This window comes from Peromyscus californicus, unplaced genomic scaffold (genome assembly GCF_007827085.1).
Source record: "Peromyscus californicus insignis strain IS unplaced genomic scaffold, ASM782708v3 Scaffold_9__1_contigs__length_137607984, whole genome shotgun sequence".
NCBI classification, from domain to species: Eukaryota; Metazoa; Chordata; class Mammalia; order Rodentia; family Cricetidae; genus Peromyscus; species Peromyscus californicus.
Window position 1 is genome coordinate 115,735,220 of NW_026294617.1, and position 18,971 is coordinate 115,754,190.

The 18,971-nt window shown below is 47.2% G+C and overlaps 1 protein-coding gene across 2 annotated transcripts in view; it reads left to right on the forward strand.

The window, feature by feature from the left end:
• Positions 1–6,263: 6,263 nt before the first annotated feature.
• The window catches only part of Tspan5 (tetraspanin 5), a 172,640-nt gene continuing 159,932 nt past the window's right edge, over positions 6,264–18,971 (forward strand). Inside the window, exon 1 of one of the 2 annotated variants that reach the window (XM_052732169.1) lies at positions 6,264–6,647. In XM_052732169.1, the coding sequence (XP_052588129.1) occupies positions 6,567–6,647 (81 nt within the window). In that variant the 5' untranslated portion in view covers positions 6,264–6,566. The remainder of the gene's footprint in view (positions 6,648–18,971) is intronic. The other variant, XM_052732168.1, reaches the window with a different exon arrangement.

Below are 18,971 nucleotides of genomic sequence, written 5' to 3' on the forward strand. Positions count from 1 at the left end.
GAACTAAAGTAGAGGCCATGGCAGGGTGCTGCTCACTGGATTGCTCCCCATGGTTTGCTCAGCCAGCTTTCTTATAAAACCCAGAACCACCTGCCCAGGGGTGACACCATCCACAGTTGTCTAGGCGTCCCACATCAATCATGAATCAAGAAAATGTCCCACAGACACTGCCACGGGCCACTCTGACATAGGCAATTCCTCAACTGAGGTTTCCTCTTCCAAGATGATGACCGTTTGTGTCAAGCTGGCAAAACCTAACCAGTGCAGGACTTCAGAAGGAAAGTGACGATCAAACCGAGGTGTTTTCTTTCAGATGTACAGAAATGGCACCTTCTCTCAAAGTGTCATAACCAAGAAAGTGGTGTCAAGGGCACGAAGTCCTGAGATAGAGTTCCTTCAAGACTGGGTACATCAGCCACGCAGTGTGGTGTGACGGCCCGGGTTCTTCCATCTTCACTCTCTGCTGTCCTTGGTGTGGTCTTTATTACCAAGGGTCGAGTGTCACATGCAGCATAGTGAATGGAGGTCAAGGGCAAGATCAGGTCGTTTCTTAGATACAAGAAGACTCCCAGAAAATTCTCCTTACCACACGCAGCAGAGAGAAAAGAAAGCGAGGCCTCCACGCTGGCTAACCACTGGGTTTTGGGCAAAGAAGGCAGTGGCAGGCCCCCAGCTGTGTGGGCTGGGGAGTAGACAATGGGAAACTCAGAGCTGAGGGGAGCTGAGGCCTCAGCGAAGGAGCCCCAGTGGAGGGAGGTGGGAAGAGTGAAACAAGATGGAGGCAGGTGGGCAAGCTTGCTAAATGCACTGTTTGCAGCGGAAAGGTGGTTGTCACATCTTGCTGTACATCAAGGCAACTATCAGAACATGCGTTACCTGTTTTGGCTGCCACTTAAAAATCCCATTAGCTTTTCAGTAATTAAACTTATTAACCGTTTTCCAACCTCAGAATCTTAAATGAGATGGCTGTAGCAAAATCCCTGCAGATCTCTTCTCTTCTCAAAGTAAGCCGGAATTTATTGGATTGTGATGGAGTTATATGAAATACGATCGCTTACTTATTTCTGTCTTTATTTATAATTTGCTTTCTAATTATAAAAGCAATATAGTTATCCTTCTTTGAAAATTGAAGATCAGGAACATGAAAACAAAGTCACTTACAATTCCACAGCCTTGGTGGGCATCGCTGTGTCTGGAGGCAGGAGGGAGAGTAACACCCAGCTTCGTAGTCAAAAGGGAAGTGGTTATGTCTTGTGGACTGGGGCAGATATCTGGATGACTAGACAGACACCTCATTATTTTGCTGAGGAATATATTTTAAGTCATGAATTTGTTTCTTCTTGGGACTAGCTATCTGCGTGAGATGTCATGAGCCACTAGGCTTCAGACTGGATGCTCTCGGCCTGCTCATTAAAGTGTGGAATTCTCTGCACCTGTGTCGTGATTCCCTCAGCCAGACTGCAGCTAGGGCTTGTTATGGTTAATTCATTCTGGCAAGAGTTTCTGCTCAGAGGCAATCCTGGCCTTAGTCTGAGTTGATCTGTTTGGAGGCAGACGTGGCCTTGTTCTGAGAGTAGACTGGTTCATCACAATCCCAACCACTATTGTTTCTCAGGAAATCATTTTATATATGATTGTGAACAATGTTGTATAGTGTATCATATACGTGGTATAAGAGTGTGATAAACAAATGTATCATATACGTGACAAGATTTAGAAAACAAATGCAGATGTAAAAATAAAGCAGATCTCATTCTCACTAACATTGTTGCGTCTCCTACCATGCTTCCACTACACTTTCTTTTATTTTCTGTCGTACATAGTGTGCTGGCTGGTTTTTGTCAACTTGAGAAGTGGGACTCTCAGCTGAGGAGCTGGCTGCATCAGATGGGCCTGCAGGCAAGTCTGTGGAGCGTTTTCTAGAGTAATGATGGATGTGGGAGTATTGGTGAAATTATTAAGGCCACTCCACGTAGTTAAAAGGAGATTTATTTAATGGCTTAACTTACAAATTAAGGGATAGGTAGGTCGCGGGGCCTGGGGAAGGTGTATCGCAGTCCAGCGGTGTTCTCTGGAGCTCTGCTTGGTCCACCTCTCCCGTCCAGGGTCCCGGAACCGGAACCGAGAGCGAGCCCACCGATCCAGATCTCCAGTCTCCAGGCGCCTCCCTTGGCCCCGCCTTGTAGGCGTGACAGTTGCTGAAGTCTGTGTGGGGGTTGGAACTTCCAGATCAAAGCTGGAATGGCTACCCACTACATGGGAGAGTCCAGATCACTGTGGTGGCCCCACCCCTGGCCAGGTGGTCTTCAGGCATATAAGAAAGCTGGCTAAGCAGACCATGAGAGCGATCCAGTGAGGAACAGTCCTCTGTGGCCTCTGTGTCAGTTTTTGTCTCCAGGTGCCTGTACTGGCTTCCCTCAGCAATGGACCGTAACCTGTAAGCCAAATAAACCATTTCCTCCCACAGTTGATTTGGTCGTGGTGTTTTATCACAGCAATAGAAAGCAAACTAAGCTGGATCGCTTACTCATCAAGGAAATATGTGTACACACATTCTTTTGTCAACACAGTTGTTATTCTACAACATGGTAACCTACCGTGTGTGTTGCTATGCACCCTGCATTTTGTCATTTAACAATGCTACTTAGAGATAATTCTGTATACTATGCCTTTAAACTTTATAATATCAATACATTGGCACACTATTTATAATCATCATCCTTAATAGCTATAAAAGCTGAGCAAATGATTCATTCAATCCTCTAATAAATATTTACCACACCCCTGCAGAGAGAACACTGGTGAGTCTCAGATAAGATGTGACAGGCCACACCCTGAAAGGAGTCACAGCCTGGAAAAGAAGTCCGGTAAACACATAGTTACAAGTTGTTGCTAAGTGCCAGTGTGGGATGCTGAAGAGCAAAGGCTGAAGCCTCCAAGACGTTAAAGGTGTTGAAGGATAAGTAAGGCAAGTTGGCTCATCGACAAAAGGCAAGAGGACCCCAGTCAGGGACCAGGAACATGTGCGAAGGCCCAGGTGTGGGGAAGAGCACTGCAGTCAGGTAACTATAAGGAGGTGGGTACAGCCCCAACTACTTGATCTATCAACTTTCGGTCAAGTGTTCAATCTAAATAATGCTACCACACACAACTTGCAGTATATAGCTTTTTCCATATCTTGGAGTATTTCTTTGGCTACATTCCCAGACTCGAGGCTGCTGAGTCAAAATGTAATGCTTTGACCTGAGACATAAGGCTAAACCGCTTTCCAAATGGACCAGATCTCTCATATGTTGTAACTGTACAGGCCTTGTGATACATTGCATGTCATATGTGTAAGCCAGTGCTCATTATCTTTACACCTTTATCATTAAGTTGATGCATACTCTTTGATTACCAGAAAGTTAAATTTCCCCACACCTGTTTAGACTTCTTGGCATTTATTGATTGATTGACTGATTGATTGTTTTGAGACAGTGTTTCTTTGTATAGCCTCCGATGTACTGGAACTTGCTTTATAGACCAGGCTGGCCTCAAACTCAGACAGCTCCACCCTGCCTCTGCCTCCTGAGTGCTGGGATTAAAGGTGTGCCCCACAACGGCCAGCTCATTTTTGGTTTGACATAGGGATTCCGTACTTCAGCTCTTCTGAGCCCTTCTTACAATGCAGGTATTCAGACTTACTGTTCCTATTCATTGCCTATAGCCTTTTCTGGTTAGTTAGATACAACAAAAGTCTGACAGATAATTTGTTATGAAGGTACACTAGTCACATCCATGGATTATTTCCATTGTTTCTAAGTCAAGGAATATTTCTATCACGAAGTTTAACAAATATTCTATTTTCTGGGTTGCTTAAAAATATGTTTAACTCATTAATCTTCACAGAACTTTGGATATGTGATATGACACAGGACTAGTCAACTAGTGTTTCTGTTTGTTTTTTTAACGGTTCTCCAAATTGCCAATGAGTGATTGAACTGTACCTTCTCTATTGGTCTTTTGTCTTTTCTTCTTCTCTGAGATATCATCACAGGTAGCCCAGAATGGCTTGGAATTTAATATATAGCTAAGGATGACCTTGCACCCTAATATTCCTGTTCCCACTCTCCAAGAGTTGGCAACATAGACACACACCACCATAGTCCACTGACATCTCAGGCTTTGCTTTGAGAGATGTTTTAGGTTCATTGTGAGGGAAAACTGCCTGTGGGATTTCTTCGATATGAAATTCCAAAAAGGGCAGAACTATGGAGATATAAAACATCAGTGGTTCGGGGGCAAGGGAAGCGAGGAATGTCTAGGCAGAGTACAGAGGGTCTTCAGGGCAGAGAAAACACATGGTATGACATTCTCATGAGAGATACATGTCATTAGACATTCATCTCAACTGTAGATATGCAGCACCAGAGGTGGACCCTCATTAAGCTATGGAATGTGAACGATAATTATGTGTCAGTGAAGGTTCATCAGTTGCAGCAAACGGACCACTTTGGTGCGGGATGGTGGCAAAGCCGGAAACGATGCACGTGTGAGGGCCAGGGTACTTGAGGTATCACTTAAGGATAAAACTTAGCCGTCAATTGGATTTAAGTCTAGTCCTCTGTGGAAAGGTGTCACACAGCTTAGGAGAGACCTTTCCTCTGACTTTGCCAGAGCCCTGCAGCAGCAGATCTATTTATATACAGGAAGAATTACAACGGAGCGAATAGGCTTAGGTAAAGCTCGTCAGTGCTCGGTTAACAAGGGAAGAGGACCTTACTGTGTTTGGGCTCGGTGGAGGGAAAGAAAGCTCTTTCATCCGAGGCTAGCCAGTGTCATGGTACAGCGTGAGTAGGATTCCTGGTCCTCCCATCTTTTGGGTACCCTGACTCCTAACTGTGGCTCTAACATAACTCCAATCCCTCTGAAGGCTGGGCCCATCTAGAAAGAGTTTACTGCAAGTAAACGTAGACTTGCCTTACAAAGCTTGATGGCAGGTTGCCAGCTTGAAGCCAGTTTCTGAGCAAAAGCAGAGGGAGTTACTTAGCAAAACCGTACTCAGGACTGTTCTGGACCTCAAGCCTCCCGAGACCCCGAAGTTATCCCCTGTGGAGCTTATTAAACATGCTCATTCCTGGGCCTGGTAAGGCCGTCTCCCTGGGTGGTTCTGGATTTTTTTTTTTTTTTTTATCCCTATCATGGATGTTTGAAGACGTAAGCAAATACCCATAGATGTTGCCACACACTTCTTAGCTGTTCTTTCTTCTCTTTCCCACGAAACACTGGCACCTGTTTCCCTGCACTTGAGAAGAGTGTGGATACACAGTTTCTGGATATCTGCACACCCGTGCTTCTCAGTTTCCACCCTCTAGTCCTGTGCTTTCCTAGCGGTCAGGAGTGGTCTGCGTCTATACTTTCAGTTGGGATCCCCCAGAGGAAGACGATCGATCCTGTAACTCCTGGATCCGCTTCCTCAGTTAGGAAGCAGGTGTGTTCCTTGGGCGCTATTCCACCAAGGGTGGGGGGATGTTCGTGCTGTGGAAGTGGACCTGGGTCAAGACTCCTCTGGGTCGGCTTCCCTTCCTCGCCCCCATTTGCAGGATGAAATCCTCTCTCTGGCCAGTGGGAAGGTTGGGTTAGTCACAGAGAGATTCGGAGTATCCTTTGCGACGCCCACACCCCCATCCTCTTCTCTTCAACTCCCTAACTCCCCTTGGACCCCTCAGCAAAGCCCCGAGTAACACTCTGCTCTGCTGTTGGGTAGCAAGGCGTCCGCTCTTCCACATAGCGGTGCCGGGGGACGCAGTGGTTAGATCTCATGGGGACCTTGTCCAGGGGTGTGTGTGTTGGGGAGGGGTTCATCCAGCCCTCTCGCCCCGAAGCCACTCTCTTCTCTGGGGTCCCTCCAGAGCTGCTGGTGGCCGAGAGAAGGAGGACCAGCAGCTCATCCACCGCGGTCGGTCCCTCGGCCCAGGCTGCTCTGGACCAGTGCGCTGCGGGGTGCTCCCTCGGTTCCCCGGGGCAGCGTGGGGCTCGGGAAGAAGGGGCGGGGAGCAAGGAGTCGAAGCAGAGGGACCGGTGGACCGCGACAGAGGTGGCGCGGCTGCGTGGTGCGGCCGCCTCTCGGGAGCTCCCGGGCACGAGTCGAGCGCGCGCGCGCCTGGCCGACCCGGGCGCCGGGCGGAGCTGCGAGCCGGGGCGGGCGGAGCGAGCGGCGGGCGGAGCGAGCGAGCGGTGGGAGGCGCGCGAGCGGGCGAGCGGGCGGCGGGCAGCGGGCAGCGTCTCCGCCGGCATCTGCGCGGCCGCCTCTGCCCGGAGCCCGGGGACCGAGCGCCGGACCCGCCGCCTGGCGCACGGACGCGAGGCTCCCGCTTTGTGCTCCGTGCCGGTTCGGCGAGGCTTCCCGACGGTTGCGGCCACCGCGTCCCGGCGGCCTCGGAGGCCCGCGGCTGGAGGTGCCGGAGCCGCTCGGTCCGCGCGGCTGAGCCCCGCGTGCCCCGCTGCTCGCCGGGCTGCTCCGAGGCGCGGTGCTCCGGGGCTCCAAACTCGGGCTGGCGGGGAAAGTGTCTTCATGAACCCAGAGGATGTCCGGGAAGCACTACAAGGGTCCTGAAGTCAGTTGTTGCATCAAATACTTCATTTTTGGCTTCAATGTCATATTTTGGGTAAGTTGGAGCGCTCCTGGGCTTCCAAGTGCTGTGGCGGATGGGTGGGCGACGGTCCCCCGCCGTGGTCGCTGCCTCTACTTTTCGCCGCCCCCGGGGCGCCTGCCCTAGTCGGGGCGAGAGGCGTCTACCTTCCGCCTTCCCGGCTCGAGCGCGGGGGAGAGAAACACTTCATCCTTTCCAGGACCCGGAGGAGGTGAAAAGAGGAACCGAGCCGGGCAGGGGGCAGCCAGGCCTCTGGGTGGCTTTTTTTTTTGTTTTTTCTTTCTTTCTTTTTTTTTTAAAAGGAGGGGTAAATAGATTGGGTACGGATGGGAGGACGGCTCGGCAGTTTGAGAAACGAGCGAGCACACCGATTAGATTTGCTTCCCGTGGGATCTGGATGTTGGGCAGAGCGTGGTGTCATAATGGGGCAGGCTAATCGGGCAGAGCCGACCCCGAGATCCACCTTCCAGCGCCGTTCTGATTGGCCGAGGGCTTGGCTCGGTGTTGCCGCGGCTGGTCTGTGCCGTGCTCAGCGTGTATCTCCTTGCACCATCTCGGGCTTTGTGTAGGATGCAGATGCCGTGGCGTGTGGTTCTGTAATGTGCACGTAAATAACACGTCCTGCATGCTCCTCTCCGGCTGGAAAGCGCTCCCTTTGCATAATGGACTGGTCAAGTGGGCGTGTGGGGTGGAGGGATTTATTTCTCTGTGTATCCTTGTGGAATAACTAGTCACCAGTCAACATATGTTTCGGTGTGCGCGTGCCTCACGTCCTCCCTTTTTAAAGGGGTGACACACAGCGGGCCGGGTTTTAGTAACCCTCGGAGAAATAAATGCAAAGGAGAAGGTGTGTGAGACCTGTTTTACTGGCTAAGCAGGCGAGCAGCTGCTTGCTGGCACACCGGGTTCAAACCGTGCTCTGTTTGGCACTGCCTTGTGCCGGGCGCCTATTGTAATCAGGCTGGGACCCTACTCTTTTGTTTTGATTTTTTTCTGCGACCTCACAAACGTGTTCAGCAACCAGACAAAGAGTTCCCCAGGACAAGGGGAAAATGGTTGGTGGGAAGACTATATTGTTTTTCAGCCCACCTCTTCCTATTCGCTTGTCTTCCTCACTGGCACCCTCTCTCCATGGGCGGTAAAGATGGTGGCCGTCCGTGGAGGTGTCACCAAGTTTCTGCGAGGTAAATAAACAATGATCCAGCGGTCTGAGTACAGGACATTTTAATTTGGACTGCCCTTAATTGTGGCTGTTTGCTGTAAATATGTACATCTGGGAGACTAGTTGTAGATCCTCTTCATGTTCAGTTTTCCCCCTCACTTACCAGCTTATTTTATTTTCTGTCGGAGTGGCCATGTGTGTTTTGTGAAAGGAAATGGACTTTGTGTCAGCATGTCATCTGTTCTCAGGACTGGACCAGATTGATGAGGGGGTGTGGGAATAGATACCATGGCCAACCAGTCAGTTTTTGATTTTTTTGTCAGTGATAGTATGTGGTAACTGGGAGCACCCCCACTCCCCCAACACACACACACACACACACACACACACACACACACACACACACACACACACACACAGCTGAGGAAATGATTTTCTTTTTTTTTTGCTTCTCTCCTGGACCCTTTCTGGAAATGTTTAAAAGTGGTGGGTAGGCTATTTCCCAGTGAGGTATTCTGATAGCGTTGAACTATGAGAGGCAAGGGCCCCGAATGGGGCTGCAGGGGCGGTGCGTCCAGGCCTCTTCATTCGCTTGAACACTTCCAAAAGTTGCACATTTCAGCTACCAGGCAACAAAAAGCACCCACGGACTTTCTCTGCAGTTTCATAGCAGGGAGTGAAAAGGAAATAAAAAGGATTGGGGACTGTTTCCCTGGCAGTTGGGTGTAATTTTGTAGAGAGCACAAAGGCAAATTTAGCCCTGTCTCTGGATTAGGCTGCAGCAAAACCCCTGAGCTGTGGAGAGCTTCGACGAAATTGCAGATTGCTGGCATGGAGAGCTCCAGAATAGGGCCCACATCTCGCCTGATTTTGAAGGTATTCCTGTGGGCGGTAGGTAGTTTTGTGGGAAGCCAGAGAACAGACTGAGACTAAAGGAGCACTCCTGGGCAGCGCTGCCGAGGAGGCGCCTACTTAGGCGAGTCCTTTCCACTCCCTGCCCTTTCAGTACCAAGGCCCGCCCCTAGTCCTTTTTCTATACTGCTCGCCATCTCCAAATTACCTTGTATTTAAATGTCCCGTTTTATCAGGGCCAGTAGCTCTAGCAGAAAGCAGCAGGAAAACGTCCATGTTATAATTAAAGCAATCCACACTAAAATGCTAGTGACTGGGAGCTGGCAGCGGCTGTAAAAACTTGCACACCTCTACTCTCTTGAGCCATCAGCCTGCCTGTCACTGCCAGAAACCGCCGAGTCGGTGTTCCGGCTGTACAGTTAGTTATGAAGGAGAAATTGCTCCCAGAGACCACGGGCTCCCAATCTTTCATTTTCACATTGACATGTAGACTAAATCTGAAATTCATTGAAGACATTTGAAAGTAATAGTTCCTGTAAAATAAAAGGGAGCACACAGAGGCAGCTGTGACAGTTCAGATCTCTTGCTAATCACCACTTTGACGGTTAGTCACTTCACTGCCCTGGGCCTTCGATACTCCGACATTCAAATGAAGGATTTGGGTGAATGGCGAGGTTCTTTCTGCTTTTGACAAAGAATTTGTTGAGTTCTAGTATGTCGTGAAAAATGAAATACAAGAGATGAGCAGTAGCCTGTGATGGGAAAGCATTCATGGGAAGACTTGTCTAGTGATAGACTGTCCTGGACTGAGACACACTCACAGACTAATTTGTTTTTCATTTCTTCCTCCATGAGTCTTCCACGAAATTTTCCTTGCTTGCTGAGTTATTGGCATGGCAGGCATCTTTCCCTATCTGCACTGTGAATCTCAAATGTAGTCCTCTGAGTCATTAGCTATATTTTTATTATTAGAATTACAGTTTCATGTGTAAAGCCCTAATTCTCTTATATAACAGTTGTGATATTCTGAGTAACAAAGCCAACATCTTGTACAGATTCCTTTCTTGTTAGTTATTACAGGGTGGTGGGGGAAAACCCTTGTTTTTCTTGTTCTATATTGGAAGAACTCAAGTCAGCAGGGATTGATTTTATTGAGGGTGTCACCATAGGAAGATATTTCTCAGAAACACTGAGTTGTCTTTGGGGGGGAGGAGAGGGAGAAGAGGGGTTTTGTTTTAAGTTCAGCCCTTTGGGGAGTTAATCTTCGTATCCCATCACTGACCAACCATTTGTAGATGTTTTGTTCTGGACCTTGGCACTTAACTGTTTCTCGGCAAGTAAATGAATGTCCACATCCTGGTTATGTATTGCTGCACATAACAACCCCCCAAGCTTTAGTAGTTTAAAACAAAACCTCATTATTACAGCTCCCAGTTTGGCGATTGAACTAATCATAGGGATGATTCTAAGCTGGGATCTCTGTGCAGTCGCTGTGAACTGTGGCTGGCCTTTTTTGAAGTCTCCTCTGGGTGGGGAGCCCAGGCTGGGGCTCACCTGTGACTGGCAGACTTTACTGATGGCTCAGCTGTGGTTGTCGGCTGTAATGCGACATCTAGACCCTGCTGTCTCTCAGACTTGAAGCAGCTTCTGGGCAGTTTCACTGCACTGCCGTTTGGCACATTAATAAAAGCCCCCGTGGAGTCTTCTCAATTATAAGTTCTGTCTTTGATAGGAAGTGTCAAGGTCACTTTGTAGGAGATTATGTGGTGTTCTGGCTAGGTTTGTGTCAACTTAACACAAGCTCGAGTTATCCCGAAGGAGAGCATCCCAGCTGAGAAAACACCTCCATACGATCCAGTTATAGGACATTTTCCTAATTAGTGAGCAGTGGGGGAAAGGTCTAGTCCACTATGGGTGGTGCCATCCCTGGGCTAGTGGTCCTGGGTTCTGTAAGAAAGCAGGCTGAGCAGGACATGGGGAGAGAGCTGGCCTCTGCATCAGTTCCTGCCTCCAGGTTCCTGCCCTGCTTGAGTTCCTGCCCTCACTGCTTTTGATGACAAACTGTTTTATGGAACTGTAAGTGAAATAAATTCTTCCCTTCCCAAGTTGCTGTTGGTCGTGGTGTTTCATCACAGCAATAATAACCCCGACCAAGACGTGATTTCAGCCATCTTTAGGAAATGACTTATTAGAAAACAAGGGACCCCATTGGTCAGCAGAAGCCTTGCGTTAGTTGGTAGGACCACTTGTTATTTTGTTCTCTGTGCTGTCCAAGGACTGGAGAAGCTATTGTGTGTTTGAGGCCCAATGTCTCTGGTGTACTTTCAGATCTTACTCTGTGTTGCAAGCGGAGGTTTATCTAGACTAGATGGCAGAATGTTGCATATAATTTGTTTCCACGGGGCTTAAATTCCAAGAGGAGGGAGATTCAGGGGTGGGGCATCAAGTCTTATCTTATGATTCAGTATAAATTTCGAGATGTTCTGGAATGATGGTACATCAGCAGTTTATAAGTCATAATTTTTGTTTTAATTTGCTAGACATCTGTTAGCTTCGATGGCAACCATATGGGAGTCTAAATTGCCTTTTGAATTACAGGGAGACGGTAGGAAGCAAGCTAAATGTGGCTATGGGAGTGTCATGTAAGGGAAGTGTAGGAAAGGTGTGCGGACCTCGGAGGGGAAAGTCAAGATGCACCATCTTACCATTCCAGCCTTCGCTCTGGGGCCGTGCGTGCCTTCTTGCTGGGTGGTGTTCTTGAAGGTTGAGATGGAGCCAAAGGCAAAAGTCAGAAAACCAGGTGACATTCGGTCCTGCGTGAAGTTGCAGCTGGCAGCTCATTTAGTCAGATCACTCTGTCCGACATTCAGATTGGCATGTTGTGCCTTACAGAAGTGCAAGCAAGGCGCTCTCGATTTCTCCGTGGGGTCTTACTATTTAACCCAGCCTAGCCCAACCTGGTCTCCAGCTCTGGCTCACATGATACTTCTTCCTCAGTCCCATGAGTGACTGGGGCTGTAGATACAAGCTGCTGTGCCTAGGACTGGATATGTTTTCAAAAGCCCCAACTTCATAGTGACGTCCTTTGGAAAATCCCGGAAAGGTATTTTACAAAAACATAGGATGATATTTTTGTGACCAGTAGAGAAATTGGAGCACAGAGATGTGAAATGGCTTTGTGGTGTTGGAGCACTTGCAGGGCTTGCTTTGGGAGTGTTAAGTCTGTTCTGTGGCTATAGCCCCAGTTTCTCAGCCTGAAACTTATTTTAGAAGAAGCTTGTTATTCTAAAATTAAACATCAAGTAAGTCATTTACATCTGTTCATAATTGAAAAGTGATAAAGTTTTTTGCATATGCCACAATTAACACCACCCACAAGCACACACACCAAAGTTTAGGATGAAATGTTCTTAAAGAGTATGCTAGAATAGTAAATTATTATGTAGTCTGTTGAAAAACTCATAAATGACAATTAGAGTATTAAGGAGGGTATTTTTGAGTCATATGTTTATTTTTACACATAATACCAACTGCCTGAAAATGATTGTCTTCAGAATTCTGACTTTATCACTCTATATGGGATGATAATGGCCTCCTGTGTGGGGACTGTCTCTCAGTCATTTCCTTAAGCCCAGCATGTCACATGTTGTCTGAAACACATAGGTATTTAATAAATACTTGTTGAGTGAGTGACATTCAGAATGTTGAGAAAGTCCGTGGGATTCGTCCTTTTGGTCAAGGAAGCCTTGCTTCTGTAACAGGCCACGGGCATCTGAGGGGAGCCTGTCTTTGGAACATTTGGTTAGAGAGTTGCATCTGTCTTCAAACCCGATGGAACGCCTCTCTGAAATTGTCAGCCTCCCAACTTACTGTTGGTTCTTTTTTTAAAAATTAAAAATACTAAAAATTCTTTATGTATGGGTATTTTGCCTACATGTATGTCTGTATACCACACGCATGCCTGGTTCCTGCAGCAGCCAGGAGAGGGTGTTGGGTCTCCTGGAACTCGAGTTCCAGATGGTTGTGAGTCACCACGTGAGTGCCAGTGCTCTGAACCATGGAGTCATCCATCTCTCCAGCCCCTAGTGTTGACTGTTCGGTTTAATTTTAAACTGAAACCTTGTAGGAAAATAGCAACTGATAAAGTTTTATATTTAAAAAAGTTATTCATTTCTAAGTTTTCCAACTCGTTTTTGTCACGGTTAATGACAAAGAAGTTGTCTACCTGGTGGCTCTCACAAACACTCTCAGTGTCAAGTTGGTCTCCAGGAGTGTTCTCCTTGATAGCCATAGTACCGCAATCGCAGCCGGGGGAATTGTACATTCCTGCCTCCCAGTCCTTGGCCTCCATCACTCTCCCCATCTCAGTAATGACATTGAAGGCAAAGGCTGCAGGCCGGAGCGGTGTAGCATGTCTGCTTATATCTCTTAAGTCTCTTTCAGCCCTTCACTTTTAGGATCTTGATACTTCAGAAGTTGATGAACCCATGGCGGACGGACTGCTTTCTGTGTGGGTTACCTGCGGGACCAGGCTTAGGTTCCCGCTGTGTGTTTGCGGAGACAGAGTCCGGGAGGGATGTTTGCTTCCATGCATCTCATTAGGTGGCAGTGATTTCTGCCTAAGGCGTTGTCTGTCAAGCTTCTCTGCTCATGTAGGTACTTTTGTTGCTTTGGCAACTTGTAACTATTTTTTGCCAAGTCACTTTGAAGCTACACAATAGCCCCTTTCTCCTTGTCTTTTCAGCTAACTAATGTACATCAGTAACGTTTTATGACTTCCCCCTTTCCATCTTTGTATGGCTTCAGCAGTGAACCCAAATTAATTCCTAGTCTCTTGAGTTGCTTCTGCAAGGGATTTGGTCACAGTGATAAGAAAGGTAACCAACCCTTTGCCCTTGCTTGCTGGTGTTCAGGCACCCTGGACCACAGCCCCTTACCCTCATGGGAGCACCCTTCTTCCTATGGTATGAGCTCGAGGCTCCCACAGCATCCTTCTGTTACCTGAACCTTTATGAGAAGCCTGCCTTGCATGGTCCTATCCAAAGACTTCTATCCCTCCTCTGTGGTCCTTCCTTATTTTAAATAGCCGTGATACCATCTCTAAACCCATTTTTCATTTTTCAAGGATCCCAGGTCCTCCTGTGTCTCATGGACAGGCTGTGCTCTGGCCTGGTCACAGGCTCTGGCCTGGTCACAGGCTCTGGTCATGATGTTCTGCCCAAGGTTTCATTTGCATGCACTCTCATTAATGTAGGAACCGGAATGGAACACATTTTTTCACGAGTTGTTCCAACCCTCCAGAGGGCTGTTACCCTTGAGCTCCAAGCCGGGTCTTGAGCCAGAAGCCTCTACTCTGCCGATTTGGCTTGGAAGAAGTTACTCTCACATTAGAGAGCAGTGTTTAGTTACTCATCGGGAAGACTGGGAAACTACATTTCCAGACCCATTATCCTGCATTAAATGAGATTATACATGTGAAAGCACTTTGTAAGAAGCAAATCTCTCAGTGCAAGCATTAGTTATTAACTCAGGCTAAACTGCAGCCATCTCCCAACAGCCAGGGAACGTAGTTGGCTCATGCTGAATTTCTAGTGAAGCTACACCTTCCTTCTTCTTTTCAAGTGAACTTCCGCTAAGCCTATGCATCCAGGGTGGGCACTAATCTCGGAAGCCTTACCCTTTGCACTAATGGTTTCAGCTTGGATCTGCTATTGAATAGACCTGCTTAAATGTTTATTCTGGCCCAATTGCTTTTCAAACTCAGCAGTACCCATAAGCATCCTTTAGGGCTGTAGGGGTGTTGTGCATGGGGGAGACTGAGCCAGTGTGTCTCTCCTCTCCAGAGAAGGTTGGCTGTTAGTTTCATTATTTTGAAATTCCATTAAGTGTTTTGCATGGAAAAAGAGAGGAAAATATTAGTCAGCCTTCCATCACTCTGACAGAATCCTTGAGATAACTACTTAGGAGGATGAAAGGTATATTCTGGTTCAAAGTTCCAGAGGTCCGTGGTTCTGTGGTCCTGTTGCTTTGAGCCTATGAAAACACAGTACTTCATCTTGGCAGGAGTGTGCAGAAGAAGCTACTCATGCCATGGTGATTGAGCTGTAGAAAGAGGGCAGGGAAAGGGTCATGGTTCCAGGATCCCTTTCAAGGTTATGTCTCCAATGACCTGACTTCTTCCAGAGACGCGCCGCACTTAAAGGCTCCATCTCCCTTCAACAGTACCAGAAGCTGGCACTAAGATTTTGTACTTTATGTGGTACAGATCATAGCAAAAGGTTCCTGCTTAAATTAGAAGAAGAAGAGGAGGACGAAGAGGGTGAAGAAGAAGAGAAATCATAGCAGTCTTTAGAAGTCCATGGGATTCATCTTTCTAGTCAAGGAAGCCTAAATGGCTAAGGTATGTTTAAAAACATTGATGCTGGGGCTGAGGAAGAAGCTCATTGGTGGAGTTCTTGCTCAGTATGCACAGGACCCTGACTTGTATCCCCTTCAATGTCAAAAATCAAAATGGTAGGTAGATAGTAGGTAATGATAAGACAGGAAAGGAAGCAAATACGTAAGTAAATTAAACAATAGCTCCAGTGTGGAATTTCCTCTTTCAGTGTTCATCATGGGTGATGTGACTTCCGAAGGATATGACAAATTGCGATTTCACCCCACTTTGGACACACCAGCAAGCTAGAGAACCTCAATCTTTTTTCATTGGGGAAATCTGATTCAGTAGGTCCACACAGGGTATAATTGGTGGAATTAGTGTTGTATTTAAAAAAAAAAAGTCTTACAGATAACTCTTATAACCAGGCTGCAGTTTATTTTTGGGGATAGGAGAGATGTGTCTTGACGCGCCCCTCCGTTTTTTTGAGGGAGATAGGTGGTACAAACGTGAGCAAAGGGTGATTGATTGCACCAGCACAGGATGCTGTTCGCTTGCTGGGATAAAAGATGCAGCCCATTTAATCCCGCAAGGAATCTCTTATTAATCCAGAAGTGCCACTTTATTTTTAAACCCGAGGGCCCTAAAAACAAAATGAGAGCATGTCTTTAAAGAGCGCGTGTGCCGTAGTGAATGTGCCGACCATCAGGGCCATAGAGGGATGGAAGCTCGTCAGAGCAGGCAGGCTAGAAAACTCCGCCCGTGTGAACCACAGATGGCGAGGTGACTGCCACATGCCGTCCTCCCTCTGGAGACTGCCCTCCTGTCCACAGAAGCTCTTCCTGCCAGCCTCTGTGCCCTGGGCTGCCAGAGCCTCTGACCTTGCTAGCACTCTCTTCAGAGGGAGGCAAGTCATCGGTGTGGCCAACCTGAGGACTTCACAGGTCACTCCGCTGCAGGGCACAGAAGGGACATTGCTTCCCCCAGATCTAGTTCAGCGGTACTGTCGCTCGGACAGGGACAGCGAAGCAAACACGGAGGAGAAATGTGATGTCTCAGCTTTCTTTACAATGAAGTTTCAGTATAATATCCAGAATATTCTGCACGTGCAGGTGCCCTCTCCCCCTCCCTTTCTTTCCCCCTCCCTCCTTCTCTTTCCCTCCCTCCCTCCCTCCCTCCCTCCCTCCCTCCCTCCCTCCCTCTCTTCCCCTTCTTCCCTCCCTTCCTCCCTTCTTCACTTCCCTCTTTCTCCATCCCCTGGTCTCTCTCTTCCTTCCCCCACCCCCTTAAAAATTATGTATTTTGATTACAGTCGGGTACCTAAAGTGGAGGTTTTTTGAAAGAGTTGAAAATTTCAATTAAAATCTCCATTCTTTGAGACATTTCATTAGGGCTAGCCCCACTCCTAGAGTAGAAAACAAAATAAAAACAAATGAAAAATGTAAAACCAGAGTGGCACACAAACCCTATGGTTGTTATCCTTGTGATACTATCCATATGTGTGTAAAGGACTGCTAATTAAGAATTTTATGGTATAATTTAAAAATATATAATCAGCAGTCTTATTAACAGAGTAGGTTCCAGGATGGGTGGCAGGACAGTTTGCCACCCTCGCCGCGGGCGTGGTGATGATGTTCTGTCGGCTTCCAGCGACTGTTTACTATTTAGATGTAGGTTGCGCGACATAGGCTCTTCTACTTGTCCAACGTTCTTTCCAAATTACACTTGGCACCAAAGCTTGAATTTCTAAAAATCTGGAGGGAACAGCTGGTGCTCTAATAAATATTCAGGCCAGCTATTTTAATGCTGTGTACTCAATTAAGTTGTCCTAATAAAAGAGGAGCACTTGCCCTAAGCATTTCTCAAAGTGTAACGCTTTGCTTCTAACAAAATTTTTCTCCCAGTGTTGATATTTCTCCCAATAACCTTAAAACCTCATTGTGCCCAGTAGGTCTTTTATCCAACCAGGATGAGGTTCCATCCTGAAGTCTGCGCTTGCATGGTCCAAACCTTTAGCTGACGAGGACTGTGGGCCATGCATTCATTTTCCAGGGAAATTCAAGGTTTTTGTTTTCTGAGATGATCTTCTATGTTCAGACTGCCTTGGACTCACGATCTTTCTGCCTCAGTGTCCCCAGTGCTGAGATTATGGCACGTGCGTGCCACCACATCCAGCTTAGGAGAACCGTTTCTATGACACGGCAGTACACAGTAATCCGTAGTGCATTTTGGTTTAGGCACTGGGTGTGCTCCTGTTACGTGGAGGAGTCTGCTGTTAAGAGTTTGGGCTTCAAGAATGTGGCAGTTCTTACCCCAGCCCAGCCTTAGGACCTTAGACAAATTGCCTACTTCCTGGTTAAGTCTTTTCTTCCTTTGCAAAATGGCATGTTTAGTAGTAGTTTTAATATTATGTTTAGTGCTCAGAGCTGTGTTTGAGTGCAGGACCTCACACATGCCAAGCAAGCAAGCAAGCAAGCAAACGTCTTACCATCAAGGTACACCCCCAGCTTAATTAATATCTCCTTTCTTGAGACATGGTCTCACTGTGTATCACTGGCTGGTCTGGAATTTACTGTGTAGACCATACTGGGCTCCAGTTCACAGAGATCTGCCTGCCTCTGCCTCCAGAGTGCTGGGATTAAAGGAGTGTACACCACTGGTTAATTAATATTCTTAACAGGATTATTAAGACCTAGAATCTAGCTGGGTGGTGGTGGCGCATGCCTTTAATCCCAGCGCTCTGGAGGCAGAGCCAGGCGGATCTCTGTGAGTTTGAGGCCAGCCTGGTCTACAGAGTGAGATCCAGGACAGACACCAAAACTACACAGAGAAACCCTGTCTCAAAAACAAACAAACAAACAAACAAGACCTAGAAAGATCTATCTCAGTCATGAGGACGAGAGAACAGATGTGTATAAGCAGCCGGGAATATTCTGTTCGTATTAGCAGTCACCACTGCTTTTTCAACATCATCCTGTCTTTTGATGGCTTTCCCCTCCCTTCTTCGGCACCATTAAGATAATTGTACAGTGTAATGTATATTTTTTGTTCTCTGTAATGTTCTGTCTACATAAATGCATTTTCAGAATAACTAAAGAGAAATAGATCCAGTGAATGTTCGTGGTGCTCTTTTACTGTCTTAGACAGCACAACATTCTTACCATGAGGACCTGGCTGTGAACTCATAGCTGTTGTTTATTTATCGTTAACTTCTCACTTTCAGGACCCAGTGCATTTGTTACTTTCTTATTGCTGTGACTAATTGTCTGTAAGAGGCAATTCAGAGGAGAGGGATTCGTTTTGGCCTACATTCCGCAGGTACAACCCATCATGGTGGGCAAGGCATGTCAGTATTTATGGCTGGGCGATCACGTGGCTGGAACTTCTCCCGTTTTGATCGGCCAAGATGCAGAGAAAGTAGAATGCTGGCTCTGGTGTTTCCTAGGTAGCCCAGTCAACCGGACAGTGAAGAGGAACCATCGCACCTGGTTAGAGTGACTCTGTTTTCTTTGCAGAACCATACGGCCTGTATTAGAATTTTGCGCCAGGAAGTCACGTTGCAGAAGCTCAGCTCTGGTACTGAGCCTGACATCGAGTATTGGGCTGAAGGATGGGGAGTACTCTATTAGCATCTGCTAAGCTTGGGTAGTCTAGAGCTCTCTAGGTAGCTGAACCATAGCTTCAGCTTCTCATTGTAAACACTGCATATTTGGTGTCATGTCATATTCTCTATTTTTTTTCGGTATATTCTTCAAGTCATAAAAGTGAAAACCCTGTAAGTGATAGCAATGACTTGTGAGTTTCCCTTTGTATGTCCTTTCAGGGGATGCCCAGCTAGGATTTTGGCCTACACCACCTGGATCATTGGTGGATTGGGCCACTCATCTCAGTGAATGAGTGAGTGACTGACTAGCTTCTCCTTTGGTACATAAATGGGATGTGCTTGTAT